The sequence below is a fragment of the Condylura cristata genome, unplaced genomic scaffold, assembly GCF_000260355.1.
Source record: "Condylura cristata isolate star-nosed mole 26May11 unplaced genomic scaffold, ConCri1.0 scaffold00024, whole genome shotgun sequence".
In the NCBI taxonomy this organism is placed as follows: Eukaryota; Metazoa; Chordata; class Mammalia; order Eulipotyphla; family Talpidae; genus Condylura; species Condylura cristata.
Genome location: NW_004567125.1, coordinates 1,518,925 through 1,544,363, shown reverse-complemented (window position 1 = coordinate 1,544,363; position 25,439 = coordinate 1,518,925). Strand labels below are relative to the sequence as shown.

At 52.0% G+C, this 25,439-nt stretch overlaps 1 protein-coding gene across 3 annotated transcripts in view; it reads right to left on the bottom strand.

Moving 5' to 3' along the window:
• The window catches only part of HIP1 (huntingtin interacting protein 1), a 120,452-nt gene that overhangs the window by 18,350 nt on the left and 76,663 nt on the right, over nt 1–25,439 (bottom strand). For all 3 annotated transcript variants that reach the window (XM_004688281.2, XM_012729039.1, XM_012729040.1), the window contains exons 2-14: nt 18,618–18,681; nt 17,536–17,678; nt 16,683–16,739; nt 12,382–12,462; nt 10,909–10,985; nt 10,382–10,443; nt 6,226–6,366; nt 5,076–5,133; nt 1,934–2,009; nt 1,683–1,823; nt 1,349–1,446; nt 930–1,002; nt 98–281 (exon numbers count right to left, since the gene is read on the bottom strand). In XM_004688281.2, the coding sequence (XP_004688338.2) occupies nt 98–281; nt 930–1,002; nt 1,349–1,446; nt 1,683–1,823; nt 1,934–2,009; nt 5,076–5,133; nt 6,226–6,366; nt 10,382–10,443; nt 10,909–10,985; nt 12,382–12,462; nt 16,683–16,739; nt 17,536–17,678; nt 18,618–18,681 (1,255 nt within the window). The remainder of the gene's footprint in view (nt 1–97; nt 282–929; nt 1,003–1,348; nt 1,447–1,682; nt 1,824–1,933; nt 2,010–5,075; nt 5,134–6,225; nt 6,367–10,381; nt 10,444–10,908; nt 10,986–12,381; nt 12,463–16,682; nt 16,740–17,535; nt 17,679–18,617; nt 18,682–25,439) is intronic.

Below are 25,439 nucleotides of genomic sequence, written 5' to 3'. Positions count from 1 at the left end.
CACAGTCCCCCAACTCTGGCCCAAGCCCCACCCTCGCCCACAGTCTCCCCTCACCCCACCCTGGCCCACAGCCCCACCCTGGCCCCCAGTCTCTCACGTTCTATCTCTGTCAGGCTCCGCTGGGCCTTCTCTGTGTCTTCTCGCTGCTTCTTGAGCTCGTCCAGCTCGGCCCGGAGGAACTCGCTGTCGTCGGCCGCCTGCTGCCGCAGGTGCTGCTGCTCGGCCAGCTCAGCCTCCAGCTCGCTGATGCGGCCTTTCAGCTGCAGCGCTGTGCGCTGGCTCTGTGAGAGGGACCCGGGACCAGTCACCCGCCGCCCTGGGGTAGAGTGCCGGGTCCTGCTGTGTACCCAGCAGTGACCAAACAGATACCCAGGATTTTCTAACAGGCCTGCTCCCCAGGCCTCACGAGAACTGAGCCTTCCGGTCATTACCAGCCACCCTCCCAACAGCAGGGCTGAGGCCCGGTCCTGTCAGGGTGGGCTGGTAGGAGGGAAGGACAGGGCGCTTCGCCTGCAGATATAAGTGAGCCTCTGGCCAGCCCAGGGCTGAGCAGCGGGAGGACGACGGTGCTGGCCTCTGCAACAGCCATCAGGGCTGTCTCAAGCCCTTCCCTTTGCCCCGTGAGAAGAACAGATCTTTTTTCCATAGGTGACAGCCAGGTGGTGATCAGCATCACCTCAACACAGTACGGGGAACCTGGGGTTCGCACAGAAGACGCACTCAGGGTGAGGAGCAAGGAGTGTGCTGTGACCAAGACCACAGGAAAACCAGCACCTTTTGACTCTGGCATTTCTACTCATTAACATCCCTGCCCCTGACGCCCACATGCCCCGAAAGATGCGGTCCAGTCAGCATCGACCTCAAAGGAACTGAGTGTACAAGTGCGTGGCGTGAGGCAGAGTCCAGAGGCAGAGCTGAGCCCCTCGTACCTCTGTCTTCAAGTTCTCCAGCTGCACCTTCAGCCCGTTGACCTCCCGGTACAGCCGATCAATTAAGTGATCCCTGGAGACAGAAGAGCAAGCTGGCTTCCCCTGGGCTTCTACCCCTCTCCTTTTAAATACGTGAGCAGGGAGACCGCTTAAGAGCTGGCGTTAATTTGGGATGATTCTTTGAAATTCCATAAATTACACTCTAAGACCATCGGGGTCACAGTCACGACTCTCACCCACCCATGCATGGGTCCACAGTTACTTCCACCTCAGCAGACCTTCCTCAGGGATTAGAGAGACTACGTTTTAGGGTCAAGACATTTATGGAGACGCCAAGTGTCACTGGGATCCCACCGCTAGGGTTGCCGGTCGGACCGTTCAGCTTCTGTACCCGCTGCCTGAACCCAGCTCGGACTCACTTCTCATCCTTGTTCACACCGTTCTGACTGTTGAAATTAAAGGGATCACTGCTGAGTGAGCTGCCAAAGATGTCATCAAACTTGTTGTCAAACAAATTCTGCAGTGACCAAAAAAGAGAACAAAATTAGAGATTCGGAGACATCTGCGTGTGAGTCAGATGAGTGACAAGTAAGAATGGAGCCTTTTTAACTTGGTCAGCAGCAGCATGCTCAGTGAGAGCATGGGTTAGAAGAACCTGGTCGATCCAGCAAGTCTTGGGCAGGCTTCTCCCCCTACCTCCCCTCCCCTTCGAGGAAGGGGAAGGGGCACGTTTCTCTCCCCAGCTGTCCTCACCTGCTGGGAGGCATCCATGTCCATGAGGTCATCTTTTTCCAAGACTGGCTCGCTGTCAGGGGACGAGGCCTCAGCGGGAATTACCACCACAGGGCTGATGTGTTCTGACAGGGCAGAGGCCCGTAGGAAGTTGGGTGGGTTCTGGAGAGGAAGACACATCCTCAACCCATGGTCACCCACCAGGCCCTGCTGGCCTCTTCAGAGAGGACGCTGGGGCTCAGAAGCTCCCAGAGTATGAGCAGGCACCTTACCTCAGGCAGCTGAGGGATCTGAATGAGCCTCTTGAAGTACTGTAGGTTACTTGAGCGGTAGAACAGATCTTTCAGCCTGGAGGTGGAAACAGGCCTGAGGGGTGCTGGGTGCCTCACCAGCCCCGGGGAGGGGACAGTGAGACTCCCCAGCCTTTCTACCACTGCCCATCCCAAAGGCACAGGCTGGCTGTCTAGGAGATGGCCTCTATGGCGCCAGGACTCAATTATGATGCCACAGGGAAAGACTATTAGTAGCTAGTCCTCGCTTAGCTGGTGGTGAGGAAAAACAATTCAAACCACAATCCTCTGGAAGAGCAGCATACAAAAACTAATTTCTGAGGCACTATGGAATGTATGATGTAGGCTGGTAGATAGGGGATGTCTGGCTTACGGTGATATCCCAATCAATTTACTTCTAGGCTGTCCTGGTGGTACAAGGGGTTAAGTCTCAGCACTGACGCTACCCACAGTCACTGCAGTACAAGTTGGATCCCCGGCCAGGAGATGGCCCACATGGCACGGCAGACCTCTTCTGTCTCACCTGCTGCTCCCCTCAGCGGTGTCTTTCAGCACAGATCTGCCTGTTCTGCTCCCTGCTCTGTCTCTGGTGAATCCTCTCATCCTCTGAACCTCTGGCCTGTACCCAGTTCTTATATATATAAATAAATCAACCTTATAAAAAATCAATTTACTTTCCCTGGGGCTAAACCAACTGACCAGAGGAAAAGGAAAGGGAACTTGGTGACTCAGGTCTCTCTTTAAAAAAAAAAAAAAATCAATTTGCCTAGTTTGAGATCCATTTGTTATCTCCCCAAGTGGATCACCAGAGGGCAGAGACTGGGCCCCCGCTGAGCTAAGTTTACTCCAGTACCAGGCACAGAGTTCACACCTATTTGTCTGACAAAAGCTATTTATGTTGTCTGCCTCTTGGGTGGATGCGGATAGGAATAAACCAAGATTTTCTTCTCTCCATTTGTGATCTAAACTGTGGAGGCTAAGAAAGCAGAGAGCAGCCAGACGTCCATGCTCTGAGATGGAAGATCTTGGGTCTCCACCCTCTGTCCGCAACGCACAGCGGGTCCAGCTCAGCCCAAGGAACTGCAACCCCACGCGCGCCCCCAGCTGCCTTTCAGACCCCAGGCCAGGTGTGTCTCTGGGGCGCCATTGCTGTGTTTCACAAATTCCAGGGCCACAGGGCCTCAGAGAGTGGCTGGGGCTGTAGGGAGAGCAAGAGAGGCGGCCGCTCTCAGGAGATGAGCTCTCAGCTAGAAAAGAGCAGGGAAGTGGAGTGACCTGACCACGGCCCCAGCTCCCTGGGCTGGAGCCAACAGTAGGGCTCCTGCTGTCAGGCTCCCAACGTACCTTCCAGGAGGTCAGCCCCAGGGCCTGCCTCCTAGGGTTTCCATCAGCCACTTATTACAGAAAATGCAGAGAGCCATTCAAACAGGAGGAGGAAGCAAGGGGCCAGGGCTGCCCTGAGCTTGCCCTCTGACTGTGGCAGAGGAAGCAGCAAGAGAAGCGGGCGGTGGGGCTGGGCGCTGCGCTTTCCCGTTGTCAAGGACGAGGAAATGACAGGAAGAACATGGAGGCCCAGGCAGACGGACGGGGCTGAGCCAGGAAGCCCTGCTCAGCCCCTCGGTATTACTCTCTCTTCCATTCCCTCCTGTCCTCTCGGGCACCGACCCCGAGGATGAGCCAACCTGCTCTGGTCACGACCAGTGTTCTTTCCCAAAGGCACCAGAGCAGCCAACCCATTAGCCAGGCAAACTACCTTTCCTGGACTAGACAGCTGGCTAAGCAGCTCTTTAATCCATTCAGATAATTTCTTGAGCACTTCAGCAGACAGGAGTCAAACAAACGCAGTTGTGCGTTGAGCTGGGGAGGAAATAAGCTGGGTGTCGAGATAAAGGGTACAGGGTGGGGTGAGTGTGGAGGAACGGGAGATGGGGGCGGCCCAACTGAAATACGGCACTGCCACAGCCTGTGTGAGGGCCAGGTGGCCAAACATGACCTGGAGCTGGCCAGGCTGGGAGGACCTGGGGGAGGGTCAGCAAGTGGGAAGGCCCTGAAGGAGGGGTGCACCGTGGGCTCGGGGAACTGGAACAGGGGTCTGAAACATAGTGAGCAGCCAGGGGGGCAGTGAGGGGGGCCGCCAGGGCAGGCGGGGCCAGACCATGCAGGGCCTGTGAGGCACGGCAAGAGCTTGCATTTCATTCTCGGTGTGATCAGGGGCCATCAAGGCACCCCAACAAGGGGTGTGCATCTTCACAAGGGTACTCTGGCTGCTGGGTATCTCCTGGCTGTTGGATTCTAGGGGCCAGGGGTGGAAGTCCTGAGTCCCATCAGTATTGGAGCAAACAGCAGGGGTGTGAAGAGATGGGGATACCATCGGAGCCAAAACGGATTTGTACTGGACAAGGGGAAGAAGAAAATGGTGGATGGTGGCAGTATTTTCTGGAGGAAAAGCTATTGTCCGGTTTGAGTTTTAGTCTTGGTGCCTCGGTGCCTCAAGCAGCAATTGGGTAGGTGAGTAGAATGCAGTAAGGCTTGCGTAGAGACACCTGTGTGGGGTTGGTAGCATGTATGTGATAGGAGACCTTATGAAACGAGGGAGAAAAAGAGGATAAAATGCTGCGTATAAGGCTCCCTGGGGGCACGGCGGGTTAAAGCGCAGCACTATGAAGCTGTCGCAGCCACTGCAGCACGATCCCCAGCCAGGGAGCTGTCCCACATGGCGAGCAGACCTCTCCTGAGCCGCCCCGTGCTCCCCTCAGCAGTGTATGTCAGTCCATCTGCCTGTTCTGCTCCCCACTCTGCCTCTGGTGAATCCTCTCACCACCCGCACCTCTGGCCTGTACCCCAGTTCTGTAAGCATAAATAAATTATATCTTTAAAAAAAAATGTGCTGGGTGTAAAGCAGGTGATGAATGACATCTTCCCGATGCTTCTGTGGGCTCATTAGACCCCATAACTTCCAAGCTGTTGGTTGGGGTGCCGCCGCCCTAGTGACTTTCTCCTCTTTATTGCCGAGAATGCAGACATCCTTACCCTTCAATTATTTTAAAGCAAGAACTCTCGCACGGATGAAATGACCTGATAGCACTTTTTGATCTGCCCTCACTTCTTCACCTAAGCCCCTTACTTTGTGAACTGCTCCATGAAGCGGTCCCGGTGTCCTTGCAGAGTGTCAGCTGGGAGACCTGGGAGGAATGGAGAAGATGAGAGGGGACAAGCAGGCAAGTCCAGCAGGCTCCAGAAGGCGAGGCCACCCCTCCTGGAGCTCGGGGCCAGTCCTGTCTAGAGGAGACATTCCTGGCCTAGAGCACCCCAGGACTGGTAACCATGGAGCCAGTGGGATCAGCAGGGAGTCGGGGCTGCTTCTCCTGCAGAGCTTTTTGTTTGGTCCTGGAGTGTGAGCCAGTCGGCATGGGGACTGACCACGGGGAAGGCGGCGTGGCCTGACCAGACAGTGCGATGGGTACCACAGGCCCTGCAGGGAGCCCCTCCCAGGGGCCTATACGCTGGGTGTCTCGACTGGGGCCTGGGTGGATGTGGGTCTGGTAGAGAGCCACTGAGTCCACTTGGTGACTGCCGGTCAGAGGCAGGACCACAGGACGGAGGCGTGGGGGTGTGGCTCAGTGCCCACTGCCAGCTCGCTGATGCTGGATGGACAGCAGCCTCCTCCCCACAGACTGCCTTCTCGGAGGCCCTTTCACCTCCCTGACTGTGATTCTGTGAATTGTACTTAACAGATCACAGCTCAGAAGTTCTAGTCTTATTTTTAAAATTGTAGCAATTTTTGATTAGGTGACCTAGTCATCACCTACACCAGATTCACCAGGGCGAGTCTTCAACTATGCGGACCTTGGCCCAGCAGCCCCAGAGCAGCGCTGCTTTAAACAAGACGCAGGCGAAAGGGCAAGGACTTCTACAAGACCAGTCATTTTTAAAATCTACTCTAGGACGTACCCCAGAAATCTGTGGCCAGTTAGGGGGCAGCCCTCTATTTACTGGAACTGCTCTATCTTCTATTTTCCCACAGTAATTTGTACAAAGAGATCACGTCAATGGACATTCTGGGAGCAACTCACTGCCTTTGTTCCCGTGGAGCCAGGCCGGTTATCTTTTTGTGTGATTCTTAGAACACAGGACGCGTAGGGTGATGTGGAGGAAGAGGATGGGATGGCATCGGCCTGCTCCTCTAGCCTCAAGGGGGCAGAAGAGAGCAGAAAGCCCATGCCCTTGAGAGGACCCGTCAGAGCCTCCCAGGGGTGGTCCTCGGGTGTACTCACAGGAGTGGAGTTTGAAGAGAAGCTTGACAGTGTAATCATAGAGGTGGCTGCAGTCTAAGATGACCTGGATCAGCGGGGCAAGGCGGCACTGCCCCGCTGTGGTCACTGACACAGAGCGGGACATGTCCAAGGAGTTGAAGACTGGGGAATAAACAAGGAGGAAGGAGAGTGAGGAGTTACATGTGACCTTCCCAGGGGGGCAGAAGATCCAGCCTGTTCTGTACATGTGCTCACTCACACGGGGTAGGCAAAGGTTCCCCATTATATGGGCGAGAAATTGAAGGTAAGCAACTTGATGGGGATCGCAGAGCCAGGAAGCGGTCCTAGAGGTGGTGTGTTATGACAGGGCCCACGTGGCCAGCAGGGTAGACCAGAAGCCTGGCTCCATGCGGTGTAAATGGGAGACTTTGGCTCTACTCTCTATTGTCCAGTGGAAGCTGGGCAAGAAGAGATTTTCTGATGACCTGGAATGGAGAATCCCCTTTCCAGTTCTGAAGATCTGGGGCTCTGCCTCGTCTGATCAGATAAGAGCGGAGCACATCATCTTGCAAAGGTTCTTATACAATGGCAAGTGGGCTGTTGTTCACGGAAAGACCCCTGTCTTGCGGGGAATCCGAATCTCAGGGTGGGAAGAGGCTGTCAAGATAGCCCATGGGGCTGCCTTGCACTAATGCAAGAAGCACCCCGTTTGCTGGTGGTCAGAACACAAAGAAGAGACAGTCAGCCTGGGCTTGCCATAGGGTTCGTGGGGCACCAGAGTGGGGCTGTGCAGGCATCCTGGGTGGACAATTGAGAAGGCCACAGGGCTAAGGCAAGGGCCTGGGAGGAAGAACTGTTAGAACGAAAGGCTGATGGAGACAGAGGTCCTCAGGGAAGCCAGGGATCAGAAGCACTGTCCTCCAGGCTCCTGAGCTCCTGAGAGCAAGCTGCTCTCCCAGGTCTTGCCCCAGAGACCCTCCACATTAACTGCCCCTGACCCTTACCCCTAACCCAAACAATGAGGTGCCTGGCTCTGACCCTCAGTGCCCAGCACTAGCCAGGACCAATTTTCTCCTTGTAGTGGCTGGTCCTTGTTTCCAGACTGTGCCCACGGCCTGCAAGGAAAACCTTCCCTGCAGTCCTTCAGGGAGTGGGGCTGCCTGAGGCAAGCCCAGAGCTGCTGTGTCCTGCCTTCCCTGACTGCACTAATCCGTGTTAACTGGGTTAGTCTGGCAACTGAAAAAAAAAAAAATCCCAAACTGTTCTAATTAAAAGGCAGCTTTTCTTCGTCTTGACACAAATTAAAAGCAGCTGTCACTGCAAGGCGGCCATCCCCACGTCTACTGGCTTCCTCAGGCTGCACTCTGGCAAGGAATTACACGCGCTTTGCACCCGCCTGCCCGCTGCTTTCCAGGAATGCCCCTTGGCATCGGACAGTGTTGAGAGCAATGTGACCATGGACTGGTTACTTGCCCTCTCTGTGCTTCCAGAGCTTGCGTGTCCAATGTAGAACGGTTAGAGTAGCAGGAACCCTCTAAGGGTCTTATAAGAATGAAATGTGCATGTCAAGGACATAGCGTGGTGCAGAGCTTCTCAACTTTGACATTGATGAGAATCACCTGGGCACATTTTAAAGCTACACGTCTGCCTGTAACTCCCCACTTCCTATTCTGTTTTAATTGGTCTGGAGTAGTTCTGGATCATCTGTAGGTTTCAAAAGCATCCTCCCCATCCACCATGATTCTAACGTGGAGCCAGGGCTGAAAACCCTATCCCCTGGCTCATTATTTTCAAACTTGAGTATGTATCAGGCTCACCCTGAGCAGTGCTGTCTAGCAGAATTCTGTGACGCTGCAAATGGTCTCGATATGCTAGCCGTGTATGTCCACTCAGGGCCTGGAATATGGCTAGTGCAACCAAGGACTCAATTCTAGAAGTTATTTAACTTGCAATTTAAATAGCCACGTGTGACAAGAAGGTACCATACTGGACAATGCAGACAAGGGCTCGCAAACGGAGGTTGCTGGGCCATCTCCCCACCCTGAAATTCTGCTTCAGTATTCTGGGGCTGAACCTGAGAGCCTGCATTTCTAACAAGTCCTCAGAGGATGCTGATGATGCTGGTCCAGAGAGTACATCTTGAGAGCCACGGCAAGTGTCACCCCAAATGTTAACAATAAAGGGTTGCAGTTTCCTACAGCTGAAGACCTGTGGTCCCTTCCAAGGGAATCGGTGGGCACCTCGCAGGGCCACACAGTAGTGCTCAGATGCTGCAGACTTCTCCCACACCAGCTCTCTTCACTGCTGCAGCTCGCAGCGGGTGCCTGGGGGTGGGGGGCAGGTGCAGGAGATGGATAGTAGAGGGCTCTTGGTTCCAAATCAGTGCTCTCTTAAGGGGGCAGGGGGTTGTGCCATGATTTGGGTCATTTGCTCTAGAAAATTCTAAGTGGTTGATTCACCTCCGACAGCTTACAGCATTTAGGTGCATGTTGACACCACTGGATGAGCTCTGTTCACCTGTTATTTCTTTGTTACTGTTTATCTAGTGCAACCATTCTTGACTTCTGTTGAGTACTGTCCCCAGCTGAGGCATGGGACTCGAATGGCGATGAGCAGGGCATGGTTGTCGACTTGGAAGACGAGCTCGGCAGCTACTACAATAACATTAGTGCACTTGGAAACAGAGGAGGTGTCATGGATGTGGGAGCAGAAGGGGGGGCTGAGCTGGCCACTGGGGGCTTCCCAGCACCACACCCTTGCGCTCCCGGCTACTCAAGCCTATCGACATTATCACCACCCCTGCTCACTCACTCCAGCTGTCTGGCAGGTCTAAGAGGAACAACGGCAAAGGTCGGAACAATCGAATTGTTCTCCCCTAACCTCTGCAGCGGAGGCAGGGAAGCAGGCTCCGGGAAGGTGGCTAGGTCTGAGAACTTGGGTCAACTGGACTCTCCCCAGCATGATGACCCCAAGACCATCACTCAAATCTGCCTTCAAGTAAAGCCCATATCAAGGAATTCAGACGTATTCCCCCGAGCATATCCAAATGACTGCATTATCTTTTATGCAAACACTTCCAAATGCTTTAAAAACATTTCCAGATGCTTAAAAAACAAACAAAAACCTAACCACGTTTCTCCTATCTGGCTGGGGATGCCGGAGGGCAAGGACTATATTTTTATCTCTCTATCAACTTTTGTAAGGTGTTGCTAGTAGGTGTAGTATCTTCTTATTTCTGTCACAAGCCATGGTTTCTAAGGGTTCTGGGGCTTCTCTATTTATATCCTGCATTGGATGACTTCGCCACAGTATTCAGAATTCTGTATGTTGAGTCTGTCTGGGACCTAACAGGCCAGTTCTAAGTACAGGTGCACAGGTGGCAAGCCGAAGAACTGGAAGGTAGGGTATTTCCCGAGAGAAGCCAAGCCCCAAGAGTGGGCCTTCGTGTCCCGGTGCTGGGCACAGACACTGAAGCACGGGCTCCCTTTCACCGAACTGGACGCTTGTCATGGAACATCTTGAATCTTAGAAAACTGACTTGACCCCAAGGGAAGAAGGGGGAGCCCTGCTGGGAGGTGTGGGAGAGAGGCCCTGGAGAGAAGGACACCGTTCCTGAGTCTCGTCAGGGAAGGGTTAGGGGTTGGCGGCCTGCAGACACTTGGGAGCCCCAAGGGGTGGCTAGCGGGAAGGGACTCTGGGGGCTGCTCATGTGGACTCGGGGCAATCACACAACTCAGCCACTCCTCTGCCGTCTGCCAACCGTGGCGCAGACAGGAGCCCTTCCTCCCGAGCAGGAGGCCCCCACGCGCGAGCCCTGCTCTGAGTAGCAGACGGGGCTGGGTCAACGGACCGGCCAGAGCTGGGGTCACAGGTCCAGGGCTGTCAAAGAGGCGGGATCCATCTTGTGCTTGGAGCTCTGGGCTCAGGGGAGGCTGGCAGGGTGGGGAGCGTTGTCTTTCTGCTCAGGTGTGAGATCGCCAGCTCTGAAAATAGCCCAGAGCGGCAGGCCCTCTGCCGGAAGGACAGTTGAGAGCAGGGCTAGGGTGTGACCAGCCTGTCTTCTCTGCCCCTCATGCCACACGACTTGTGGCCGGGCCGGTCGGTCCAAGCAGGGAGCAAGGCTGGGCACGAGGCCTCGCTCATGAGAGCCTGAGCCAGATGGGAGGGCGAGACTCACCAGTTTGGAAGAGGTTAAGTTCGCATTCCAGGTAGTCAAACATCTCCACTGTCAACTGGAAGCTGGACCCGAGAGGAAAGAGAGCTTACACCCCACAGCTCGGGGTCAGCACGTCACTTGTCCCTTCCCCCCACTGCTTCTGTCCCCAACGTGCACATGCACGTATGCACACAGCGTCACCCCCTCACACAAGTGTGCACAATGCACACAGACATGGACGCACACACGCCTGCTCGAATTCTAAGCCCCCTCCTTAGTGGGTACTGAAGCTATCTGAAGACCAAGCAGGACAAATTCCACAGTTGCAGCAGCAAAGGGAGAGGTCAGGCACCGTGCTGGACATCCGGAGCAGGTGCCCGTGAAGAGAGCCCTGCCGTGCTGAGCGAGGCACCAGCAGTGGGGCCCAGAGGCCAAACCACCCTCGGCTTAGGCCCCACTCCAGCCCTGTCCCCTGCCATCAGGCCCTGAAACACTAACAGGAAGAGACAGCTTCCCCACAGGTCCAGAGCATGAGGACGGCCACTTACAAGTTGTTAACATCACTTTCTCCAGCTTCATCCAGCTGCCGGTCACTCATCTGAAGGTTGCCTGGGAACCTGGGGTTCTGGTAGGGGGGCCAAGGAAGGAATCAGAGCAGGGTAGCTCAGAGCTCTCCAATCAGCCCAATTAAGTCAATTTCAATCAAACTATCTGCACTAGGCTCAGGCAGCAATGGGAATCCAGGGAGATGGTATCAGCATGTACCCTGCCCCCCCAGTACTGACGGGCACCTCAGTTTGCTCACAGCAACTACCATCCACTACCATCATCAGAAGTGAAGCCTCCATTTCATTGCTCAGAATCAGGAGAGGGTCCTCTCTGACCGCCTGTGGCCTGGACATTCTAACGCTGCTCTCCAGAGGGATGATGACCCCCCCCCCCCCCCCTCAGCGGTGTACTTCGTCGATCTGCCTGTTCTGCCCCCCCCCCCCCCGTGTGAGAGGTACCGGCCCTTGGCCACCCACAAGGCTCATACCCTCTGAATCCTGTCCGGGCCTCCCACTGTCTTTTCCTGAAGAAGCTGCTATTTTGAGAAAGGGCAAACCCATTCTACCACCTTGAGAAAAACTTGATTAGTAAAACACACTCTGAGGTAGGGAATGCTGCGTCATGTATTCCCACACAAGAGAAATCCTGCACACCAGCGATCACTGTGTGGTATCTGCATAGTCTGCCCTAATATAGCATGGTTTGTCCAGAGTGGGTGGGACACCATGGCAAGGGATGGGTGGGGACGGGTGACCTTCTTGTCAAGGGGCGTTTCTAAATTCCAAGGTGAACATTTCAGACTCTGAAGACAGAGCTCCCACGTTGCCAGCCCTCTGCCTCCCCCCACCCTCCCTGCTCCTGGCCCATCACTCCTGCTCCTCCATCTGACCACACTCGCTCCTTAGCAACCCTGCTTTTCTGGTCGGTGGGCAGCCTCTTGCCATACTCCCTGGCTCAAGCTGGACGCTATGAGGGTGACCGTGACTTGCCTTTTCCGGTGCTATTAAAACCTGGTGAGCCTGAATCTTGGGCTCACATCCAGGGCCTGGCTGCCCAAGGTCCCTGGAGATGGGCTTACAGCTGGTGTGGAGACAAACGCATGCCCTCTGGCCTCAGCGTCCTCAGCCTCATGCTCTCATGGCTTCCTCTTCCCCCTCAGCCCCGGTGTCTGAGGCCCAGGCTGTCTCACACAGCACGTGCCTGCTTCTTTCATCACTGGAACCACCTCCCTCGGCAGCCTGCTTCCCGATCCCTTCCTCCTGCAAATGCACCCAGCTGTCCTTCCTGTCCTCCAGTTTCAAAAGAGGAAGGGCCGGCCTCATTCCTGACTCTCCGTCAGACAGCGGCCTTGTGTGCTATTCAATCTGCTCCGGTTGTGGTTCATTCTATCACTCACTCACTGAATCCCACTGGGGCACAGTGGTGAGGGGTTGGGGGCGAAGGGGAAGCCAGTGGCGGCGGGAGAGACTCACTTTGGTGTGGTACTCCATCTTCGTTCTCAGCAGTTTGAGGTAGATGCTGCAAAGCTGTCCATACCCCTCACTCAAGTGACCCTTTTGGAACGAGGAAAGAAATAATGGCATCAGTATTAGGTATCTGGGGTGAGAGACCTACAGCCAAGACTTCTGTGTTAAAGAATTTTTATCCTGATTATGGAAATAACATGTTTACTGTTGAAAATTTGCAAAATATAAAAAATGCACAAATACATGGCCCTCCCTGGTGGCACAGCAGGTTAAAGCACAGCACTGAGAATCTAAAGCCACTTCTGCATGAGTTCGATTCCCGCCTGCTCTGGAGGTGACCACGTGGCACGGCAGACCTCTCCTGACCCACCCGCTGCTCCCCTCAGCAGTGTACTTCATCCATCTGCCTGTTCTGCTCCCCACTCTGTCTCTGGTGAAGCCTCTCAAAGCCTCTGAGCCTCTGGCCTGTACCCCAGTTCTGTATGCACAAATAAATAAAAATAAATCTTCCAAAAAAAAATGCACATATACAAATAAATCACCCTTAATGTTAACCAGATATAATCATGGCCAATATTTTCAGGTACAAAATGACACTTGATTTTTTTCAATTTAAATAGATTTTATGAGCCCTCCCTGGTGGTGCAAAGGGTTAGGATACAGCACTGCAAGCTGGCTGCAATCGCTTCAGTGCGAGTTCGATCCTCGGCCCCAGAGGTGACCCAAATGGCACAGCAGACCTCTCCTGACTGGCGACTGCTCCCCTCAGCAATATGCTTCCTCGATCTGTCTGTTCTGCTCCCTACTCTGTCTCTAGTGAGACTTTTCACCGCCCCTGCACCTATGGCCTATGCCCCAGTTCTGTATGCATTAATAAATTAATCTTTTTTTTTTTAAAAAAAGACTATTTTTTAGAGCAGTTTTAGGTTCACAACAAAATTCAACAGAAAGCAGTGATTTCCTGTATATGGGGACCCCACCACAATTTCCCTCCAATATCATGCACCAGAGTAACACAATTAGTGAACCTATTATGGACTGTTATCACCCAAAGTAAAGTCTCCCTCTGGATTCAACCTTGATATTGTACATTCTGTGAGTTTTAATAAATATATATAATGTATAACCAGCATTACTGTATCATACAGAGTAGTTTCAATGCCTTAAAAATTCTCTGTGCTGTATATTCTAAATAGAACCAAAAATTTTTTTCATTTTAATACACTGCAATTTTTCCCATCTGCTTAAAATTTCTCCTGTGTCATTATTTTTAGTGACTGCCCAATACATCATAGTATGTGCAGTAATTTATCAAACTAATTCCCTACTGTTGTACATTTTCACTACAGGCACATTTTTAAAATTATAAATTATGTTTAAATGAATATTCTACCGTATAATCTTAGGTACAAACAAGAGAACTTCTTTTGGGTAAATTCAAGAGAAAGCTTCTTGTTTAAGGATGTTATATCTCCCACTCTTAGTAACCACAGTCTATAGACTAATTCCTTTCTTCTGTCTCTAAGCACAGGAGAGGAAATACCTCCTCCAGAGAGGCTCCAACAGATTAATCGCTCTACATGGGCTGGGGATTTGAAATGGGATCAGTCCTCGCTGGTGAAGAATAAGCCTTCCCAGGGAATCTGTCATGTCCTGGGCGCTCACACAGAAGCTAGGATCAGCAGAGTAATGCTGGCAACTTCCAGCAAAAAAGGATAGAACCCCTAAAACTGAGTAGCTGTGTTTCCACTATGAGTTTTGATGTCTATGTTTTCTTTTAACTGTATCTATATTCTCTATAGCATTGAAATATACCTCAAAGGGCACTAAAGAGAGGTGAGTAATCAAGGAAGTTATAGACTATATCCATGCAAAGGTAACAGGATTTAATAATGTATTCATTTTCAATGAAAATTCATTTTATTACTTTTACATTACACTTAAGTCATAGAAAAATTAGAAAGAAAAAAGCAGAAAATGCAAAAATAAGCTCATCCTCAAAGACAACTGCATTTCATAAGAAAATAAGGATCAAGAAGTAAAAGATGGAAGGATCACAAGATAACGCAGGAGAAAACCGAGATAACCTTGGGTATGGTGATGCCACCTTAGATACACTTTAGAGACACAACCAGTGAAAGAAATAACTAATAAGCTGGATTTCCTTAAGATGAAAAACTGCTCTCAAAGACAGTATCAAGGGACTGATAAGACAAGCCACTGCCTAGAAGGAAATATTTGCAACAGACATCTGAAAAAGGGTACATCCAAAATAGACCAAGAACTCTTAAAACTGAATAATAAGAAAAAAAATTTTTAAAAATGGGTCAGAGACCTTAATAGACACTTTTTCAAAGAAAGTTTACAGGTAACAAATAAGCCTAAGAAAAGAAGCTCCATGTCATGTCACCAGAAAAAGCAAATTAAAACAACGAGACAGACCACACATCTATCAGGGTGGCCAAAATCCAGAACGCTGACAATACCAAATGCGAGCAAAAAGGTGGAGCAACAGGAATTCTCATTCACTGTTGGTGGGAAGACAAAATGGTATATTCTCAAATAAGTAAAAATAGTTGTTTGCTACCAGCAGATTTCAGCAAGGGAAATTCTGAAGGAAATAATTCAGGCAGAAAAAAGTGCCTCTAGATGGAAGAACTGAGCTATAAGGAGAAATGAAGAGATGAAGAGGACAGGGGAAAATAATTAAAATAAAATATCTTATAGAGTCTGAAAAGAAACCCAACCTTCTCACCTCAAAAAGAAAAGAAAACCCATCAAAATTAAAATGAGACAACAATAGCATAAAAGAAGGAATAAGCAGAGTTACAATATTCTAAGATCTTTGTGTTGTTACACAGGAAAAGATGAAGATACATCTTTTAGGCCTTGATAAACTAACATGCATTTTAAAAAAAGATTTATTTATTTATGCTACAGAATTGGTACAGGCCACAGGTGCAGGGACAGTGAGAGGATTCACCAGAGACAGAGAGGGGAGCAGCGGGCAGGCCAGGAGAGGTCTGTTACGCCATGCGATTACCTCTGGGGCCGGGGATCGAACTCGCACTGAAGAGGCTGCGGCTAGCTTGCAGTGCTGCATCCTAACCCGTTGTGCCACCAGGGAGGGCCCTAAACATGCATTTTAACATCATTAGCTAGTATCCAAAATACAAAACGTAAAAGTGGGTTTTTAGTAAAAAAACCTCCCAACCTGTAATGAGGGAACAATGGAATGGAAAAAATAATCAACACCAAAAGGAAGCAAGGAACTAGAAAAGAAAAAAAAGAAAGAAAGAACAGATGGAACAAACAGAAAGCACCAAATAAGATGGAGATACAAATCTAAACATAACATGTATTGTGACAAATGCGAATGGGGTTACATGCACAGTTAACAGACAACATCAAAATTCAATTAATTGCTATTCACAAGTGCTACTCTAAGATATAAGGATACAGAAAGTTGAAAGGAAAAGGATGGGAAAAAGATGGGGTCAAATTCTACCAAAAAAGGGCAAAAGATCAAAAAAGCTTTCTAAGTTACAGGGATGTGACAGAATGCTCTCTGGGCGCAGCGCAGAGATGTGGGGGAAACAGCCCTGTTCAGGTTACGAGCTTTGTGGCCAGGGAAGAGCTGCTTTCTTCCCTGGGTGCCTGGGTCCTCATCTGTAATGGGGCCAGAGTCGTGATTTTTGAGAGTGCAGACAGACACGGGTGCGAACGGGGAGGACAGGACCACGGTAGTCCTCAACCAGCGGCGGCCAGGAATCAATTGGGGCGCTTCGTCTGAGTGCGGGTCACCCCTCACCTACACACATGCTTCTTGGATATCAGACCCTAGGGATTCTCGTGAGGGTGTAAGAACACTCTTTGCTGATCCTGATGTGGCCACCTTCCGCGCCAAGAAACCCCAGACAGGAAAGAGGAGGCGCCGGCATAAAGACTGGGGTGCTACTTCTCAATCACTGTGACCCCAGTGGGAGCCGTGGAAGGGAAAGAGGTGGGAACTTCGGTCAGGGCAGTGCTAAGGGGTCCCAAACCTGGGGAGCATTGCGACATGGGGTTCTGTCGCAGACGATGTTCCCAGGCACAGAGGATTTCTCCACAGCTTCCGGGGCCCAGGTTGGAATGTGGATAATGTGGCACTATGTGGAGGCAACCACGGCTTCCCTGTGGCCCGGGAGACAAGGCCTATACGAGTCGCGAGGTGCACGTTTGTTCCACGCCACAGTCCCTGCTCTGTGTAGCTGGGGAGGGATGAGGAGGCAGGCGCAAGGGGGCTGCAGACACAGCTCCAGACTCACCCACATCCTGCTCATGTCACTCAACTCGGTTTTGTATCTCAGAGAGTCCTTCAGGACCTGGGGAGGGAAGAAAGAAGAGGGTACAGATCTTAAAAGTTGGGTCTGGGGCTACCCAAAAGACACGAAAACACTGATTCAAAAAGACACCTGCACCCCTATGCTTATTGCTGCTTTATTTACAATTGGAAAGACATGGAAAGAGCACAAATGCCCAAAAGTAGATGACAGGATTAAGGAGATGTGGTCCATATACACATGGAATATTATTCAGCAACCAAAAAAATAATAATAATAATAATAGTAATAATAATAATAAAACACATGCCTTTTGCAGCAACATGGATGGAGCTGGGAAAGATCACTCTTAGTGAAATAAGCCAGAAAGAAAAGGAAAAATACCGGATGGTTTCACTCATAGCAGGAGTTGAAAGGAGTTTAAAGGGGAGAAAATAATAATAATGAACAGCTATGTACCAGAGACATTTTATGGGGGTGGAGTGGGGAATGGGATCAAAAATAGTGGGGGGAGGGAAATGCACTGGACTATGGTGATGGCACAGGGGTGATCTGGTGATGGGAAGCCCATGGGGATTGCAACTGAAATGGAAAATGCACAAAATGATGTAAAAATAAACTACTATATTACTCATTAAAAAAAAAGAAGTTGGGTCTGGGGACCGAGGAGAGGCTGATGGGACACCGACCAACCGGCCCTAATCCTTGACCCAGAGGCCAGGAAAAGGGGCCACTGGGTCCTCAGTGTGGGTGTGGACGGCGGCCCTGAGGCCCAGGCGACCACCCCCCACGGCCCCAGCGCCCCGCCCATACCCTGCAGCCGTGGCCCGGGACTCACATTCGGGTGGCCGTCACGGAGGAGCTTGTGGAACACGTGGCAGAACTTCCAGCAGAGCACGGCGTTGCTGGAGAGAGGCAGCCGGTTGACCACAGACCAGAAGGTCTGCGCCCCTTTCTCATGGTGGGTGCCCAGTATGCACGGTGAGGGAGGGTCATGGAAAACAAAGGTGCAGGCGCTGCCCCATGACAGCCCCTGGGCTGGAGCCCACACAGGACTGTGCACTGTTCCAAGGACACGGCTCAGAGTGGCCACACCTCACCTCTGCAAACTCAGTCTGGCAATTCTTGGGCAGGTGGAGATAAAGTGTCTTCCTCGAATAAAATCCACTTTATCACACTTTCCCCAAAGAGGGCCATGTCTTTTGCAGGGGCCCTTGCTGAGCAAGCCTTCCAGCCCTCAGACGCCACACCTCAAGGGCAGACCCCAAGGGCCCCATTCACTTATTGCCAAAGCCGAGTCAGGAGAGTGGTCGCCCACAGACCAGAGCCTCGCAGGCTGGCTGGTCCAGCTGCTTCGGGACAGCCAGACACGTGGTGGGCTGGGTGGCGAAGACCTTCAAGTCAACGTGTCCTACTCTGTCTTGAGGTTCTCTGCTTCTCCCCCTTCTGGTTCAGGGTAAACCTGCTCACACAGGTGCCCTAGTTCCATGGTTGAACCACTGCATGGACATGAGGCCAACCACAGCAGCGAGGCCCTTTGCTTTGCTTGGGGGTGAGAAGGGGCGTGATCATGTCCCCAAGGGGCTGGTAGTGTCTTGCTAGAACAAAGGGCGGGGTCTGGAGCACTTTGGCAACCCAGTGAGCAGCCCTCTGTGCCTCAGGAAACATCTCTAGGAGGGTAACTTCAAATGACTCAGAGGTTCTGAAAAGCTGCAGTCCCAGGAGAGAGGCAGGGCAGTAGGCAAGGAGGCAAGGGCTTGAGGTGGCTGCCAGCCAATGCGGTTCACAGCCTGGGCGGACCCGGCCTATGTGGGGGGTCCCCTGCTCCGCTGAGCAAGGATGCTTCTCCCTGACCTTAGTCCCCATAACTTGACACCCCTTCCCCAGGGTCAGCCTTCTAAGCAGGATCCAAAAGGATATTTCTGGCGTGTTTTTCCTTTACAGCGACTTCCTGCGTGTTAATGGCCTTATTGATGCTGACAGTCTGAAAAACAAGAGGGAGGGGCGGGGGAGGGAGGCTAAGATGAATGCGCTTCTGAGTTGCTAGACCCTCCCAGAAGCCCGGCCCTTTCCCGCCATCCAATGACTCCTCTCTTGCTCTCCCAAGACCCTAGGGCCCAGTGTTCCAGCACAGGACCCCAGCTGGGGGCAGAGGTGGGCAGGGCTCCCAGGCCAGCTGGCCAGGGCTCTGCTAAGGCAGTGGGCTTTGCTGCCTGGCATTGGCTGTGCCCAGCTGCTGCGCCTGCCACTCATCCACTTGGCTCAACAACATGGCAATTAAAGCCTACACAAAGGGATGCTTTTCATCCCCGGGGAAACATTATTTCTCTGGGAGCAGGAGGAAGAGGCCCTGAGATCAGGGAGCAAGACTGTCCAGAGACCCCGCTCTCACCACTAGAACCTTCCACGGAGCCTTCTCTGGCTGGTCCAGGCTAGCAGCGGTCACTCTCTTTCTTGCTTTCTCACCATTAGGCATTTTCTAATTCCTAACCAGATTTCTATTATTTCTAATATTTTATTAAAAATATTAACTCTGGGGCCCTCCCTGTTGGCGCAGTGGGTTGGAGCTCGGCACTGTGAAGCTGGCCACAGCCGCTTGAGCCCGGAGGTGACCCACATGGCGCGGCAGACCTCTCCTGAAACCACAGCTTTTTAAATCAGCAAGGCCAACATATATGTGAATCTAACACAATCATGGAGGTAGGATCATAGCACAGAGGGGTTTTTAAGTGCAGGCTTTTCCTTTTTCTTTTGCTTTATGTCCTTTCTATTCCTAATCCTCTTTGACAGTCTGTTAGGTCTCTCTGGCTCACACACGCAGAAGGGATTCATTTACCTCTGGTCTATACAAACAGATTGCTACATAGACATCTCCCTACATCTTGCCTTCTTCACTTGAAATGCTCTCGAGAAATTCTCTAAATGGACTGATGAAAACTAGCTCATTCTTTTAAAACACATTTTATCATATGGTGTGGGTGGATTTATTCAAGCATTCTTGCTCTGGTAGACAATCAATTTATTTCCAGTTATTTTAAACTTTGGAGAAAAAGCTTAGTGAGCACGCTTATCCATATAGCTTTAGTAATTAACACTGCCCCTCTTCCGCCTCTCACCCCCCACCTCCAAGGGACAGATCCCTACTCCTAGATGGGAGGTTACTGGGTCAGAACTAACTTTTTAAACTTTTTTTTTTGTGGAATGGTCTTGACATTTGAATTAGAGTTTTGACATTCAGATATATTGATATATTGATACTCATTCTTCATTCTTCCACATTATACTGCAAAGAGAATAGTAACAAAAACGTCAAGGCAATGCCACATGGACTCCAGAGAGCTGCATAGTGCCACTTTCTTAGGGTTTTGGGAGAAGTCTTAGCTTGGATCTTTTTTTTTTTTAATAACAGTTTATTTTTTTAAACTTTTTACTATGGAAAAGCCCAAACACATACAGAGACAAAAGTGGAGTAGGCCCTAGTAGGCCACAGCATGGCCAGACCCCAACAGTGACCTCGGTGAACACGCAGCCAAACAACCTCCCTGGCAGATGTGAGGCCACAGTACTTTCTGTAAGAGTAAACCTCAGGTTCAGCAGGATGCACTGACCCCTGCAACTAACGTCTGTGGTTGGCGGGCAACAGGCGCCTCAGCAGATACTTGCAGTAACGTATAAGCGTGCGGGACCAGCAGGACTTTCTTTGCAGAGCCAAGGGTGTCTGGATGCGGCCTGTAGTTGGCTGACCCATGCTTTTTCTCACCAGCCACCAAACTCCTGGCTCCCTGGTTTATTTCAAGGTAAATCCCAGGTATTCTATCAATTTTACCAGTAAGTAGCTAAGTGTGAACCCCTCTAAGAAAATTAACCAGAATACTAAGATCTCTAAAATTCCTTACTATCAAAAGGTTAATGCTCACACTTCTCTATTGTATCAAGACAAAACAAAAACAAAAACAAAAAACTTTCCTGCAATTGTTTTGATCAGGACCAAATAAGGTCACCAGCTTGTTTTCTTAACAGGCTCTAACAATTCACATTTCCACTGGCAATATAGAGAAGCACCTCCATCAGCAACAGGGGTTATCACTTCTTTTCACTTTGGGTGTAGAGGTTTCCCTCACTGCCAGCCGTCTTAAGTCTTCTGTGTTCCAGTGGCCTCACAGAGGTGTGTCCCCTTGCCTGAAGTATTCTCCCGCACTAGTAGACACATTTTCTATTGTTTTGTTGCTAATTTTTTACATTTATGTTTTTTACACTTACTGGAAAACTATATATCTGTGTATTTGTAGATTACATGTAAATGGCACATAGGAAATTAGGGCTATTTTCCAAGTCATACTGTCGGAGTCTAACTCTGGTCCGCTGGAGCCTCTGTCCGCAGGCCCAACTGGAAACAGTGATGAGCTCTGAACTGCACAGTGATGAGCTCTGAACTGCACAGTGATGAGCTCTGAACTGCACAGTGATGAGCTGGGTCCAGGCAAGTGACCTGCCGCAGAGGCCATCCCACGGAAAGGCGTGAGGCCTGCAGCTTTCAGGCGGGTGGGTCCGGAGGGAAGAACGGGGCTGGTGCTGCGTGTGGAAGGCAGCAGGCTTCTGAGCAGCAGCAAGGGGCAGCAGCCGGAAGCCCGCCAGCAGCCCTGCGGTGCTGGGAGCTGGGGACAGCTTGTTAATAGCTCAGTAGTGAGGGGACAGAGGCCTTCACCGACATGGCGAAGTGGAAGCTGAAAGAAGCCTGACGGAAGGTGTGCTACAGAATGAATTTCAGTAGGACACAGAACATATAGGCATAGAAGACACGCAAGTGGGAGCTCCCAGCACAGGGAGCACAGCAGAGAGGCACAGGGAAGATGCTGCAGGTTTTGAAGCCGTGTTGGGAGAGAACAGAGGCGAGACCTGGGGGCCACCAGGCCTAGGGGACACCAAGCACGGGACACACCGAGGCCAAGTGCAGGAGAGCCAGTTTTAAAAGAGTGAAGGAGGGAACTAGAAGTAGCTAATCATCAATGTAACGACAGCTAATGAACGCGTCTCAGGGCCTGTGCTAATAAGTAATCTCATTAAAGGCTTAAAATTTCACATTCTTGGGCCCTCCCTGGTGGCGCAGCGGGTTAAAGCACAGCACTGAGAAGCTAAAGCCACTTCCGCATGAGTTCGATTCCCGCCTGCCCCGGAGGAGACCACATGGCGCGGCAGACCTCTCCTGACCCGCCCGCTGCTCCCCTCAGCAGTGGACTTCGTCGATCTGCCTGTTCTGCTCCCCACTTTGTTTCTGGTGAAGCCTCTCACCGCCCCTGTACCTCTGGCCTGTACCCCACTTCTGGATGCACAAATAAATAAATCTTTAAAAAAAAAAATTTCACATTCTCCAAGGAGGGATCAGTACTAATCATCCCCAGTGTGTAGACCAGGAAACGAAGACTTAGAAGGACGGAGGGAATCGCCCAGGCCAGTCCACCGGAGAGTGTGGATCTGTGCCTGGACCTGGCAATGTGGCCCCTGGCTTAGGTTCTGAAGCGCGATCCCCACGAGAGACACAGCGCTCCGGTCCTCACACGGGACACACAGGACACAGAATCGGAATTCAAGTGATTGCCACAGGCTGGAAAAATGAGTTAAACGTCACAAGATGCAATTTAACATAGAAAAAATTCCTGAATTTAGATCTAACCTCACTGACAGAGAGCACAAAGCAGCACTGGTAGAAATGATTTAGGTTTCCTTCGGCTGCTAGGTTCATATAAGCAATGTGATGATCAAAACGCGCAAGTCTGATCTCTGAATGTATTACAAAGAGTACAGTGTGCAGAATGAGGGAGGGAATGGTCTCAGTTCTCTGCAGATCCATTCAGACAAAACACTATCCGGCTTTCGATTTTCTGCATTATGTACAAAACAGACAAACGAGATTGCTTCTAAAATAGAATGACCTTGATTGGATGAACCCGGGATCTGAAGAAAACCTGGAGGAATATCAGTATTCCGTGGAAGGAGGAGTAATTCCAGGAACCATAGCTACACCAATGGCAGAAGTACAGGGCAGCAGCGTCTGGATGAATGTCAAGCTGTCTCATGGTAGACAGAATTCCCCTGAGAAGCCTGCAGGCAGGGGTGTGGCAACCTCTCAGGGTTACTGTGCACAACACTGACAGGCTCGGGCTGGGTCAGACAGAGGACTTCCAGGCCTCTGCCCATTTTAGAATCTGTAAACGCCCTTTAGATGAGGCCTCAGCGGCCTCAGGAATACAAGAGACCTCAGGATGCAAAGGCTCCTCCATCCCGAGTGTGAGGGATCACCTCCTCCATGCCCTCCAGAGAGCGTGGGCCACTGCACGTGGACGGCTGGCATTGTAGCTCCAGTAGACCGCAGTGCAGGACAGAGGCCTCGGCATGTCTCCCCAGCCGACAGCGGCATGGTCCAGGCCAGCGCTGCCTGTGCCAGTGAGGGCGGCCCCCACTGTGGTCCTGAAGCTCTGGCAGGCCCCCCGGTGTGCCCACAGATTGCAGCCAACATGCCCAACGTTCTCCAACCAACACTTCCCGTTGTGGAAGTGCCCGAGAGGCAGGTCCGGCTGTGCCCACGGGCCCACTGCCCTCTTTTCGGCAAGGCCTTTGGGACTTCGAGAGCCTTCTGGGTCGTAAAGGCTGGTTGGGGGTCTACAGAACGAGACACGGATGGTGCCAGGGCAGAGGTTTCCGGGCAGCAGCTTCAGTGGCCTCCGCACACTTAGGGCCTCCCACGCCTCCATCCGACAGTATTCCCCGCACAGACCCAAGCGCCTTCTTCAGACATGCCAGGCCGCTCTGGCCATTAAATTCTTTCCTTCCTTCTTTTTGAATTCTAATTCTCTTCACGTGTTTGAAAGTATATTGTTTTACCTCCTTCACTGAGCTTAAAATCCTGAAGGCAGGACCCTGTGAGCCCACAGTTGCTAAGGCAGCACGTAGAGTCTCAATAAATCATGAAATTATTAAGAACGGATTGCTTCCCGCTCGAGAGAGTACCAGGTATGTGATTCATGGTCCCTTGAGACAGCCAGCTCCCCTCCCCTCCCCTCTCCAGACTCTCTCTGAAGGAAACGATGGGTTCTGAGCTGGCAGTGCCTGGGACCCTCCATGGGCAGAGTGTGGGAAGTTTGGGGTGCAATCTCTCACCTCCGGTCTAGGTTGAGACAACCTCTAAGAACATGCTGTTTTCAGGACTTCCCTGGAGTCACACGGGACCGAGACCATGCAGTGGGCCCCTTGAAAGAGCAGCACTGTGCACCACTTCCTGACCAGCCGGCCCTTATGTCCCGAGCTGGTTCCTTGTGTCCCGAGCTGGTTCCGAGAGCCAATTATCAGCAGGCACCGTGGCAGGGCGGCTTTCTCCCAGTCTCCCTCCCCCGTCCCCTCCTCCACTCTTGGGTAGCCCGGGGCAGCCAGGGCCAGGCTGCAGCCAATGAGAAACCCTCAGCCTGGCTTCTGCAGGAGCAGGGCCTGCGGGGGGCCAGCTGGGCACTGTCCGGTCATGCACACAGCTCTTGGCTGGGGCCAGTGCTTCGGCTGCCAGGGCCCAGCTGGCTCGCAAAGGTTCCATGGCAGGGGCAGCATAGAAGACATGCCAGGCTGGGGGTGGCAGGTCCTGAAGCAGGGACTGGAGGGCCCAGCACCCAGGGAAGGGAAGGAAAACCAGAGCAGGCGAGTGAAGGGGAAGGGAGAGTCAGATGGCAGGGAGGCAGAGAAAAGAAATTAAGACAGCATGTGGGGGTGGCGAAGGGAGGTGTCTGCTCAGCAAAGATGGTCACCACCCACAGCCTCTGCCGTGCCTGCCCGCCTCAGGGGCTGAGGACTGGGCACGGGTGACCCAGCATCCCTCTCCTCAGGCTTTGGAAGCTTGAGATAAACAGGTGAGGGCTGGTTCCACTAACACGTGGGGTCTGCTCTAAGCTCTTGCCTTCCCTGCCCCAGCCAGCATCCCCGCCTCGGCTTCCAGGGCCCGTGAGCCAGGCTCGGTGACACAGGGTCGCAAGTATTCCTCCTGCGTGCCTGCAGAAAGGCACCCTAGGCATCATCAGTCACTTTGGGGCGGCGGGGCAAGACAGATGGTGGGGAGAAGGGGTGAGAAACCAGAGAGGGAATGGATGCAAAGAGCAGCCGAGGCAGGCCACCGTGAAGGTGGAGACAGCCCCGGTCAGCTGTCGCGACCTCAAGCCTGACTGTGGGGTCACATGACCAGCAAGGCCCAGGGGACCGCTGGAACTCCGGCGCTAAGAAGGTTTGCTTCGGCCTCAGCTGTGATACTCAGAATCTGGAGCCCTACGTCGAGTCTTTTCATTCATCTTTTGATCAGAAATAATAGTAACAGAGCTGCTGCCGCTGTCACTGATCAGTGGCAGCAGCAGGGCCTTGGCCTCCTGACGGTCCTCGCACTTAGGGAACTTGCTTCTGACCCTCCCCACCAACCTGCCCGAGCGGCACAGGCAGCCAGTGGAGTCAGGAGCCAGCCCAGGTCCTCCACGCCACACTCTGCTGCCCTCCAGCCGCCTCCTGGCTTCCTACCCATGCCCCCTGGCTTCCTTAGTCTGCTGATGTTTGCCCCCGACCTGCAGCTAGTTAAATTTACTCCACAGTGATCTCAGTCAAGCCCAGGCTTTGAACGCTTAGCTTCTGCCAGTCCCCGGGCCGACTACTCCTCCTCAGCTCCCCTAGAAGTCATCCACCGCTGGCTTTGCCTCAGCGCTCCCATCCGCTCATCGGTGA